The sequence below is a fragment of the Macaca nemestrina genome, chromosome 5 (assembly GCF_043159975.1).
Source record: "Macaca nemestrina isolate mMacNem1 chromosome 5, mMacNem.hap1, whole genome shotgun sequence".
Lineage (NCBI taxonomy): Eukaryota > Metazoa > Chordata > Mammalia > Primates > Cercopithecidae > Macaca > Macaca nemestrina.
The window spans coordinates 22,501,370-22,513,730 of NC_092129.1; the positions used below are offsets into that span (position 1 = coordinate 22,501,370).

Consider the following 12,361-nt stretch of genomic DNA (forward strand, 5'->3'; position numbering starts at 1 on the left):
GTCAGACTTCAGTAGATGTATGGAAAAAACCCTATGAATATTGGGCATATTTCTTAATGGTAACATGAACATATACAGGTCTATATTCATTTATTCTTAAGCAGTAACTGTGTGCTGAACCCTCTTATGGAAGACACACATGTGATGAAACGTTATTCTTGGGCCAAAACCTCAAAATCTAACTGGGAAACTTGACATGTGTATCACTATTTAGAATGAACGTTGTAATTCATAATCTGAATTGTTTTTTTTAATTAATTAATTAATTAATTAATTATTACTATACTTTAAGTTGTAGGGTACATGTGCATAACGTGCAGGTTTGTTACATATGTATACTTGTGCCATGTTGGTGTGCTGCACCCATCAACTTGTCATTTACATCAGGTATAACTCCCAATGCACTCCCTCCCCCCTCCCCCCTCCCCATGATAGGCCCCGGTGTGTGATGTTCCCCTTCCTGAGTCCAAGTGATCTCATTGTTCAGTTCCCACCTATGAGTGAGAACATGCGGTGTTTGGTTTTCTGTTCTTGTGATAGTTTGCTAAGAATGATGGTTTCCAGCTGCATCCATGTCCCTACAAAGGACACAAACTCATCCTTTTTGATGGCGGCATAGTATTCCATGGTGTATATATGCCACATTTTCTTAATCCAATCTGTCACTGATGGACATTTGGGTTGATTCCAAGTCTTTGCTATTGTGAATAGTGCTGCAATAAACATACGTGTGCATGTGTCTGTATAGCAGCATAATTTATAATCCTTTGGGTATATACCCAGTAATGGGATGGCTGGGTCATATGGTACTTCTAGTTCTAGATCCTTGAGGAATCTCCATACTGTTTTCCATAATGGTTGAACTAGTTTACAATCCCACCAACAGTGTAAAAGTGTTCCTATTTCTCCACATCCTCTCCAGCACCTGTTGTTTCCTGACTTTTTAATAATCGCCATTCCAACTGGTGTGAGATGGTATCTCATTGTGGTTTTGATTTGCATTTCTCTGATGGCCAGTGATGATGAGCATTTTTTCATGTGTCTGTTGGCTGTAGGAATGTCTTCTTTTGAGAAATGTCTGTTCATATCCTTTGCCCACTTTTTGATGGGGTTGTTTGTTTTTTTCTTGTAAATTTGTTTGAGTTCTTTGTAGGTTCTGGATATTAGCCCTTTGTCAGATGAGTAGATTGCAAAAATTTTCTCCCATTCTGTAGGTTGCCTGTTCACTCTGATGGTAGTTTCTTTTGCTGTGCAGAAGCTCTTTAGTTTAATGAGATCCCATTTGTCAATTTTGGCTTTTGCTGCCGTTGCTTTTGGTGTTTTAGACATGAAGTCTTTGCCCATGCCTATGTCCTGAATGGTACTACCTAGGTTTTCCTCTAGGATTTTTATGGTATTAGGTCTAACATTTAAGTCTCTAATCCATCTTGAATTAATTTTCGTATAAGGAGTAAGGAAAGGATCCAGTTTCAGCTTTCTACTTATGGCTAGCCAATTTTCCCAGCACCATTTATTAAATAGGGAATCCTTTCCCCATTTCTTGTTTCTCTCAGGTTTGTCAAAGATCAGATGGCTGTAGATGTGTGGTATTATTTCTGAGGACTCTGTTCTGTTCCATTGGTCTATATCTCTGTTTTGGTACCAGTACCATGCTGTTTTGGTTACTGTAGCCTTGTAGTATAGTTTGAGGTCAGGTAGCGTGATGCCTCCAGCTTTGTTCTTTTGACTTAGGATTGTCTTGGAGATGCGGGCTCTTTTTTGGTTCCATATGAACTTTAAAGCAGTTTTTTCCAATTCTGTGAAGAAACTCATTGGTAGCTTGATGGGGATGGCATTGAATCTATAAATTACCTTGGGCAGTATGGCCATTTTCACGATATTGATTCTTACTATCCATGAGCATGGTATGTTCTTCCATTTGTTTGTGTCCTCTTTTATTTCACTGAGCAGTGGTTTGTAGTTCTCCTTGAAGAGGTCCTTTACATCCCTTGTAAGTTGGATTCCTAGGTATTTGATTCTCTTTGAAGCAATTGTGAATGGAAGTTCATTCCTGATTTGGCTCTCTGTTTGTCTGTTACTGGTGTATAAGAATGCTTGTGATTTTTGCACATTAATTTTGTATCCTGAGACTTTGCTGAAGTTGCTTATCAGCTTAAGGAGATTTTGGGCTGAGACAATGGGGTTTTCTAAATATACAATCATGTCATCTGCAAACAGGGACAATTTGACTTCTTCTTTTCCTAACTGAATACCCTTGATTTCTTTCTCTTGCCTGATTGCCCTAGCCAGAACTTCCAACACTATGTTGAATAGGAGTGGTGAGAGAGGGCATCCCTGTCTTGTGCCAATTTTCAAAGGGAATTTTTCCAGTTTTTGCCCATTCAGTATGATATTGGCTGTGGGTTTGTCATAAATAGCTCTTATGATTTTGAGGTACGTTCCATCAATACCGAATTTATTGAGCGTTTTTAGCATGAAGGGCTGTTGAATTTTGTCAAAAGCCTTTTCTGCATCGTGAATTGTTACACATAATGCCTAAATAAATGCTTCCAAATGTTGAGATGTTGGGATCATGTAAATGAGCTGTTCAATATGCAATCCGTATTAACTTTGTTCTGACACTTTGGAATTATACAGGGCCTCCTTGAATGTACAGTAGTTAAGAAGAAATTTCACAAGAAATGTCAAAGAAAACAATAACAATAGATATTCTTTAGGAAGTATTTTCTTGAAAAAATGTTAGTGGCAACTCAGTTAGTGGCAACATGAGTATATTTTTTTGAATTATATTATAATTTAAGTTTTAAAAATATTTTTTCAGCCAGGGGTGGTGGCTCACAACTGTAATCTCAGCATTTGGGAGGCCAAGGTGGGAGAGTCACCTGAGGTCAGGAGTTTGAGACCAACCTGGCCAACATGGCGAAACCCCATCTCTACTAAAAATACAAAAATTATCTGGGCATAGTGGCATGCACCTCTAGTCCCAGCTACTTGGGAGGCTGAGACACGAGAACCACTTGAACCCAGGAGGCAGATGTTGCAGTGAGCCGAGATCATGCTACTGCATTCCAGCCTGGGCAACAGAGTGAAACTTCATCTCAAAAAAATCCCCCAAAAAACCAAACAAAAAAATTCTGTCTATCTATCTGTCTATCTCTCTCTCTCTCTCTCTCTCTCTCTCTCTCTCTATCTGCATGTATATATACACACACATATATACGTGTATATATTCTGACTCATCCATTCATTTGATTTAGAATGAACTGATTTCCAACTTATATTTAGATTTATTTTCTTCAGATTTATTTTCAAATTTCTGAAACCCTTTTGAAATATAAACCAAAGAGCATTAAGGATATACACAGAAGAGTTTGAAGCAAGCCTACATAAAATCAATGTCCAAGTAGGAAACTTGGACATTGAGAGAGAGTTTCTATTGAATTTAAATTCTAAACTTTGTCACAAGAATATTTACTATGTGCCTCTCTGAGGATTAAAAAAACAAGCCCTTAAATATAGTTTTGCAAGTTCTGAGATTATAAGCCACCAATTCCTAATACGTTCCATTTTAAAAAAATAATTAGAGAAACCTACTATAACTGAACAAACATTGAATAGATTTTTAAAACCAAATCATACTAATTATATACAGATTTAGAGTGACAGGGCTGCAATTTGTGATCATACCTGACTCTGAAAAAGCACAAAGTACTCTGATCTGTCCTGTAAGATAGATCTCCTTCTCTCATTCATTGATTCATTCATCCAGGGAGAATTTTATTCAATGAGTGTTTATTGAGTGACTATTATATGTTGGGCACTGCTGGATCACAATGGCTGGTATGGCCTCTGGGTGCCATTGGTGGAGTTTCTGTTATTACCCTTTCAATATAACCCATCAAAGGGGCAATTTAAATAAAATAGAAATAAAGATAAGATATACCTCTCAAAATGATGTAGTTTCAAAAATGAGGTTTTCAAGTTGATCTGACAAAAAATCCCCATAAATTAGTTGTTTCACTTTTAGGAAAACTGCCCAGGTAGAAGACTGAAACATGATAAAATTACTCAACGTCTACATAGATTCAAGAAGCAGACCTTTTTTGATGAATACCATTGAGTTTGTTTCACTTAGGGCTTAAATATTTTTTAAAAAGAAACAGCTATTAATGTTCATCCAGCCTCAGAATGCTAGAAGGAAAAGGAGAACAGATTTGAATCCCATTCTTCTGTTCAGGGTGAACCTATGAAGGTCCTTGCCATATAACTCAAGAAAATAGAATTTTCTGAAAATATTAATGTACTGGCAGTGCATAGGCAACTTTGTGGGGGCTTGGGGATATGTTTGTGCATTGCAGATGGAGAAATTTAAAATATGCAAGAGCATAACAAGAAGTTGGTGGAAGGACTGGACTTTTATATATAATTTGATACAACCTAATGAGAGTGTTTGAGATGTTTGAGTTAAAGTTAGCATTTAGACAATGACTCAAGTTCTCAAATTTTACCTTATAAGGCATATACTTTATATTATAAAACATTATATTGTATGTTATTCTTCTAATAACAAAGATTAGTCTTTTCCTCCCTTTCTAGATAAGGAAACAAATTTATGTGGTGATACAGCTAAGTGCTTTTATAAAACCACAGAGGAAGGAGAGACCATGCTAGGCTGGAGAAAGGTCAGGAGGGATCAGGGATGACATTTGTCCTTGGCAATGAAAGATGGGCAGGAAAGGAATATGTACAGGGAGGGGGAGGTGAGACAGGATGAGCCATTCATGGAAGTAAGAGATTGGGGGAGAATTAAGTGTCTAGTTTGACAATACTGTAGGATGCGTCAATATAAAGGGAAGAAAAGGGAATTAAGGCTAGATTGTAGGATGAGATCAGATAATGGAAAGTCTTAGATGCTCTAATAAGCAGTTAGACTTACTAGGTTATTTTAGGTTATTGAGTAGAGAAATGACATGATCAGAGAGGTGCCCAAATACGATACTCTGTGGGAAAATCTATAGGACAAAGGAGAAGGAAAGGACCAGAGTTTGGGGATCAGTTAGGAGGCTACTGCAGTCATTTAGAGGGGAAGAAAGGTGAGTCTAAGTGGGGTGGAGGCAGCCAGGATGGAGAGGGAAGTGCTCTGATTTGAACAGAATCTGGACCAGATCAGGTAAAAGAAGATTTGATTATTTTTGAGAAGGCACTCAGCAGTGCTTGTCAAATAGTGGGTATTTAATACTTGTTTGTTGAAAGGTTATTGAAAGCCACTACAGGACAGAGATCTGCTCTCTGGGGCCTAGGGTGCTGAGTGAGCTAGAGGCTGCTGGGAGGACAGCAGCCAGCTATTCAGACTGTGGGCTATGGACTCCTGCTGGACTACAGACTGTGTGGCCAGACTGTGATGAGAACAGAAATTGGAAGTAAGTGTTTAGAAATAGCTATAGCAGTTTAACAGAGCACTTTTATGTTTTTTTGTCCTAATATTAAACAATTGGGTCTTGTATTTCGGTTTTTGTTTTTTTCATTTCATTTTTTTCTCATAATTGATTTTTATTGTATTTCATAAAAGTATTATCTTCAATGAATTGTTAAAAAATGGATATTTTATGACAGAATGTTTGAGAAGCACTGGTGCCAGCCAGATATCCCAGTGGAAGTAAGAGTGAATTTGGATTCTGGGAGTGCATCTAATCATGGATTGGTGGGGGGTGTTCCTCATTGTGGGGGCATCAGGTTGGTACTAGTCATGACGCTGAAAATCTATACCTATAAGGTGATGATGTGGAAGCAGTAGAGTAAGGCTGACAGTAGTTACATTAAGTATCAAGGCCCCAGCAAAATGGCCTGGTCTTCAGCTGGGGCACCTTGCCTTAAAGGGATGCCCTGGAATGTGAGGCAGGGAAACTATTTAGAAGTGAGGAGTACAGAGCAGCAGCCCAGGTCTGTAGAATGGGCAGTAAGTGGGGAGTATGACTTTTCAGAGATCACACAGTTAAGGAGGTCACATTCTGTGTTTGGGTGACAGGAAGGTGGGTCAGGGTTGCCTGGGGTCCCAACATGAGTGGCCAGACCACTGATACAGCTTCATCTCAAGCTCTGAGGAGCACAGACCAGGAGCCCCTCAGCCATTTAACAAAGAATTACCGAGTCAGGTGAGAGGCACAATCTAGCTGTTAGGGATACTTTGGGAAACAAAAGAGAAAAGACCTCCACTCTCATGGAGACTACATTCTACAAGAGAGGCAGACAATGAAAACATGAAAAAAGTATCCAACAGTGGCAAATAATACGCAGAGAATCAAAGTGGGGTGATGTGACAGAGAGGGAAGAGGGAGTACTTTAATTTGGCTGGTCAGTCCTCTCTCTCTCTTCTGATGACACTGAAGCTAAGATTAGAATCGCCAAAAGGAAATGGCCATTGGAGGTTCTGGGGGAAGGTCATTCCAGGCAGAGAAGCTACGATGAAACAAGCCTGCATAATGATGTGAAAGAAAGGGAGGCTGGAGAGCAGGAAACAGGAGAGCGTAAGTGAGGAGATCAGAGAGGGAGGCAGGTGTCAGTTCTAAATGGGCTGGGGAACAAGTGGAAGATTTTAAGCAGAGGAGTTGTCTGGCTAATGTTTTGAAAAGACCACTCTGGCTGCTGTTGGAGAACGGATTGCGGGAGAAGTACATAGCTACTGGATGAAAGAGATGTTGGAAGCTGGCTGGCCTGTAGCAACAGAAGTGGAGACAAGTGGTTGTAATCTGGAGTGGTTTGCACTGGGACGTGGAGTACACAGGACTGGACGAGTGATTTGATGGGGCAGCTGAGGGACAGGAATAAAGAAACATTTCCAGTTTTTTGGGCTTGAGCAATTGGGTGAGTGATGGTGCCATTTTCTAAGGTGAAAAAGACTTGGAGAGGAACATGTTTGTTGGTAGGAATTAAATAGTTTATTTTGGCAAGTAAAGTTAGATAGGTATAGTGGAAAGGTCAAAAGAAAGCTGGAGTGTGGAATTCTGGGGAGAAGTCAGAGCTTGGAATTTGGATTTGGGGATCGTAAGTCCTGGATGCATATGTAGATAGAGGGAAAGAGGGGTACCAAGAGCAATATGGGGGGCACACTAACCCTCAGAGTCAAACACAGAGGAAGAACTCAGCGAAGGAACTGGAGAAGGCAGGATCTGAAGTAGGAAGGAAACCAGGAGAGTATGGTGTCCAGAAGCCAAGAGAAGAAGGCATTTCCAGAAGGAGGCAATAAGCAGTCCACTGTGCTGAGAGTAATTGAGGAAAGGGCAGAGAAATGACCAGTGGTTTGGCAACACAGGGAACCCTGGGGCTGTGACAACCACAGGGTCAGAGGAGTGGTGCAGATGGAAACGTGGATGGAATGGTTTGGGAGGGAATGTGAGGTGGAGGTGTTCAGAATATGACTTTTGAGAAATGTTGTCCTAACAAGGAATAGAGTGTAGGGAAAGTCTTTTAATAGAAGAGATAATACAACAGGTCTGTGTGCTGATGAGAATGATGTAGTGAAGAGGGAAAAATCGCAGGAAGGAGTGGGATGAAGGAAGGAGGAAACCTTGAGAAGGCTTAGATGGTAGAATTCAAAGCATGGTGGGGAGGAGCTAGTCTTTGAGAGGACCAGGACACTGTCCATAATACAGAGGAGACGCTGAGAATGGGGGGTGTAAATGAAGATAATTTGGTAGATTCCATGATTTTGTGGTGGGAATAATAGGCAGTTCCTCTCTGGTGGCTTATCTTTCTCTGTGAACTCTGAGGCAAGGCTATCAATAGTGAACGAAGATGCTAGTTGGTGGGGGAGGTGTGTAGGATGGTTGTACAAAGAGAAGTGGGAAACAGTCATTTTGAAGAGTAAGAAAGGAAATATACTAAAGAAGTGTTATGCGTAAATATGACATTTGTGGTGGGGATTCAGTATGGAGTGTGATGAGCAGAAAGAAGCTACTGCTGTTTAGAATCTGCTGCCTTGGAAAAGATGAACTCAGATCTGTGCCCAAGAAGCCAGAACCATCATCATGTAAGTGAGGATAGTGGGGCAGTGCATATTTGAGGGGGCTCAGTAGGATTTGGGTTCTGATTGCATTGGGGAGTGGGGTATGAGAGAGAGAGAGAAGAGGGAATTAAGATAATTTTAAAATATATTTTTTTAAGAGACAAAGTTTCACACCATCACCCAGTCTGGAGTGCAGTGGTGTGATCATAGCTCACTGCAGACTCAAACTCCTGGCCTCAAGTGATCTTCCCGCCTCAGCCTCCCGAGTAGGTAAGACTACGGGTGTACACCACCATGCTGGGCTAATCTTTAATTTTTTTTTGGTAGAGATGTTGGTCTTGCTATGTTCCCCAGGCTGGTCTTGGACTGGGTTCACGTGATGTTCTGACCTTGGACTCCCAGAGTATTGGAATTACAGCCATGAGCCATCACACCTGGTGATGAGATGTGACTTAGCAATCACTTCCAGGTTTTGCGCCTGGGCCACTGGAGTGATGGTGTCCCCTTTAGCCTGTGTCGTATGTTTTGTTTCAGGAAAACAACTTAACTTTTGGGGGTTTCAATTCTCTGATTTGTAAACTGGTTAAAATAATCCTACTTTTTCATTTCCCATTGGATGTTTGGGATTTTTACATGCAGTAACATCTGGGAGAGGGCTTGGAAAGCTGCCAAGCACCATGTAATTGTTATCCTGGTAACAAAATTAAAAGCAGAGCCTGGGTTCTCGCGGCTTTGCGCTGTCATCCGGCCTGTGATAAATGCTGACTGGCTTCCTCGGCTCGCAGTGACTTTGATGCACAGTACCTACTCTGCCCCTGTCGTTGTTGTCATGAGCCTTGTCAGTCAGTGTCTGAAGTGAAACCCACCGATCTATGAACTAGGGCACTGGGCTGTTTACTTCAATGTGTTTGTGTTTGTTTATATATATGTGCATTTAAATTATAAATATATATAATAGAAAGTATAAATGTATATATATTTAATAAAAGTATAAATCTATGTATTTATGGAAAGTATATAGCAAGCCTCCTCTTGGGAAGGCGATTTCAGCACTGGCATATGTTCTGCTGTCTAATTGTGCCTCTCAGTCCAGGAGCTCCGCGGTACCTGTGGTTCCTGAAAGAGAGTTTGACAGGCTTCAGGAAAGGGTTAGTGCCTCTTGAACTGGGGAGATTACAAAACGAGCGTGGGCCTAAAAGGCTCCACAGAGGCAGGCAGCGGGATGGACAGAGCGGCTCAGAGGGAAGGGACAGAGCCGCTTTAATGTGCTAATGAGGGGAAGCCCAGATGCCAGCGGGCTCAGTGGAGCTCTTTGTGATGCCGGGTTCCTGGGGCTGGCTGGAGTCTCTGTCCCTATCTGGATCCTGCTGCAGGCCGGGGAAACACTGCGCTCTTAGAGAGGGGCCCTGCCCTCCACAGATAGCCCCGTAGACCCTCGGAACGTGGGTGGACGGGGAGGGCGTGCGCGAGCCTCGGGGCTGGGTGGTGGCTGGAAAAGAGGGCGCCAGGAGGCGGGGTGGGGGGGCGCTCAGACGACAGAGGACGGGACGGGGGCAAGTGTTCCGCGGGGTGTGTGGGGTCAGAGCTGGAAAGGACCTTTGCAGCTTCGCGAAATGAACCGTTTTTCCTCTACAACTGCCAAGCTCGGGGAACGGCCTTCAAGCCCATCCAACAGGAGATAATCTGTCCTTGGAACTAGTGCAAGTCAGTTTTTAACTACTTGCGGAGAAAGTCTGAAACGTCACAACCAACCAAACAAAAACGACCACCTCCCAGTGAGTGCTGGAATGAAATTCATGTTCTGGTTATTTCATTCAGAGATGGCTCCAAGATTGCTAGATGGGAGGAGTTAGAGAACCCATTGAGTGGCAGCTGGGTCGGGGGGATTGTCTTGAAATCGTGTTTGCCTATCAAGAACACAGCGCAGGATTTACAAAGAGTATGTTTACTCGTACTGATCCATCTGCTAATGAAAAGACTGGGTAACCGGAGCCCCTCCAGCCACCCTTAAATGCTGCCTCTAGATTGCATTATAAAGTCTGGGGTCATAACTGTCTCTGGAAATATAAGTTCGCAGATAAAATAGACAGATGAAGATCATCGATCCATGATATTGTGACCTTTTGTGTCCTATATTTCCTTTCTGAATATTCGTGGGGGATATATAAATATTTAAATTTATAATATAAATATTATATATATTATATATGTTATTTCTCAAATGTATATGAAATATTATTTGTAATGAGTCTTTGTTCGTCTATCTGCACCTCCTTTTGTGTCTTGCTCTATTTCTCTTTGACACACACACACATATACACACACACTTAGATGGATAGGTAGAGGATAGCCTTCCACTTAATTGATGATAGCCCCCCAACTTTTTTTTTTTACCATGTTTTTTGGGAGGAAGAGCTCAAGAGTTAGTTCAAGAAGAATGATTCATTTTTAAAGTGCTTCATTTCTATTTTGGAGTCACACTGAATTGATACCACCTAAGAAAAATAGAAGCATTCGGTGTAGAATTACCCAAGAGCTAGCTATATTTGGAAGTGTGAATGCACCTGTAGAACAGTCACCCCATAAGGGGTTCCCCCCATGTCCCTGAGCCATATATGGCTTCGTTATAACACTTCAGTTCCAGGTGACAATAAGTACTGTGGCTTGGATTTCAGATTTTACTCTTTTTTACCTGTTCTAACAGTTTGTGTGAATGTAGTGCCTTTCAGGCAAAATTCTTCTATTTTATATAAAAAATTTCTCCTTGTTGCTTCCCATCTATTTCCTGCCCCTAATGGGATACATGCCTTTTGGATTGACCTTCCTTAGTGAAAGCTGGGCGGTTTCAAGCCTAAAGAAGTATAGGCAATGAGGTGCTTGCTTGCACTGGTTTTAGAAAATTGATCATTTGCAACTCTTAGACTGATAAATGAACTCATTTGTGTCCAATGCAAAGAGACCCAAATTATTACTTCCCTGGCCCCAAAGTTAATTGCAACCTGAAAACATGCCTTCCACAATGGCAGAAGAAAAACACCATTTTAATGCATTTGTAGCAATGGGTGTGAGATTGTTCATTTTGGATATCAATTGTCAAAGAAAATAGTGATTATAAAAAAATGTAAATGGGAATGTAGGTAGAGTAAACTGGTGTACTGGACTTGCAATTGATTAAGCCTTGGCTTGGTGAATTAAGACAACAACAAAAAAAGATTTCTTTGCCAAATTGTCATCTTTATTGTCACAGCTAGAAAGCTGTTCACTGGAATTAAGATCCAAGGATTCTCTTCCTTTTTAGTTGCTATTGAGCAAGCATGTAAAGGCCAGAGTCTACAAAGTACTTTTTTTCTAAAAGAAATTTCCATTGCCTGGTATATTCCACTACCAAGAGTGGTTGGAGGAGATAACACTTGTTTAATCAATTAGTGGTGTGCTTAGGGTAGGCTGGGGAAGACAAGCTAAGAGAGTTGTATGGTAGTTAGGTAGTCCCAGCTCAGAGTAAGCAAGGAGAAGGGAGAACAACATTTTCTTATTGTCATTCATAAATATGTTCCTAAACAAGTTCTACCAGTTAGATATTAATCTGCATTAAATTTCTTCTTTATATTCATCACCCTGGGAAAATTAAACAAAATTAGATTTATATCATTTGCATGTTACTTTAAGGACAGTGTAGTCCTAAATGTGGTTAGCAGATACAAACAAGTATAAGGTTAGGTCCCTGATCTCAAGTATACATATATTTTTATTTGTATATATTCATGGAGTACAAGTTCAATTTTGCTATATCGTTAAGTATATTTTAATTTCGTTAATCAGTTATTATTTTAGTAATCAACTTGATTGCTTTCCCTTTAAGAGCTGAAATCAGTCACAGAGAAGGATGGGAGCATTACTTGAAGGCATCTTTAGGACATGGGACATTGGACATTAGGACAGGTCTGACTGCAGTGCAACATGCTTAGAACTTGTCCTATCACCGGACTTTCATTATGTGGGATAATTAATATCCTCTTTGAGCCAAGTTTAGTTGGGATTTGTTTAACTTGCAGCTGAAAGCATCCCTAAGCATCTTTCTGTGTTACCAGCAGCCACTTTATGACCATGAAGTTGGAGTTTTACAGGGGAGCAGATTGTATCACTAGAGAGTTGGAAACAATTTTGAGCTAGCGGAGAGGAACACCTAAGCATGGAGAGCTTAGAGATCATCTTTGCTATCTTTGAAATATGTTCAGGACCCTCCACCAATGGAATCAAACATCATTTCACCAGATTTTCAGAGGCACACTGGTCAATAAATGTTTGAGAATATATCTGTGCAAGAGCTATGCAAATTTTGACAAGTTATCTGAAATACAT

At 40.8% G+C, this 12,361-nt stretch overlaps 1 protein-coding gene across 3 annotated transcripts in view; it reads left to right on the top strand.

Moving 5' to 3' along the window:
• LOC105465496 (solute carrier family 35 member F1) overlaps positions 1-12,361 on the top strand; it is a 404,409-nt gene that overhangs the window by 6,464 nt on the left and 385,584 nt on the right. The window contains exon 1 of one of the 3 annotated variants that reach the window (XM_011713946.3): positions 8,010-8,026. The exons of the other annotated variants lie outside the window; for them this stretch is intronic. Within the exon in view, the coding sequence (XP_011712248.1) occupies positions 8,025-8,026 (2 nt within the window). The 5' untranslated portion in view covers positions 8,010-8,024. Of the gene's footprint in view, positions 1-8,009; positions 8,027-12,361 lie in introns of those variants that run through there. 3 annotated transcript variants of the gene reach the window in all.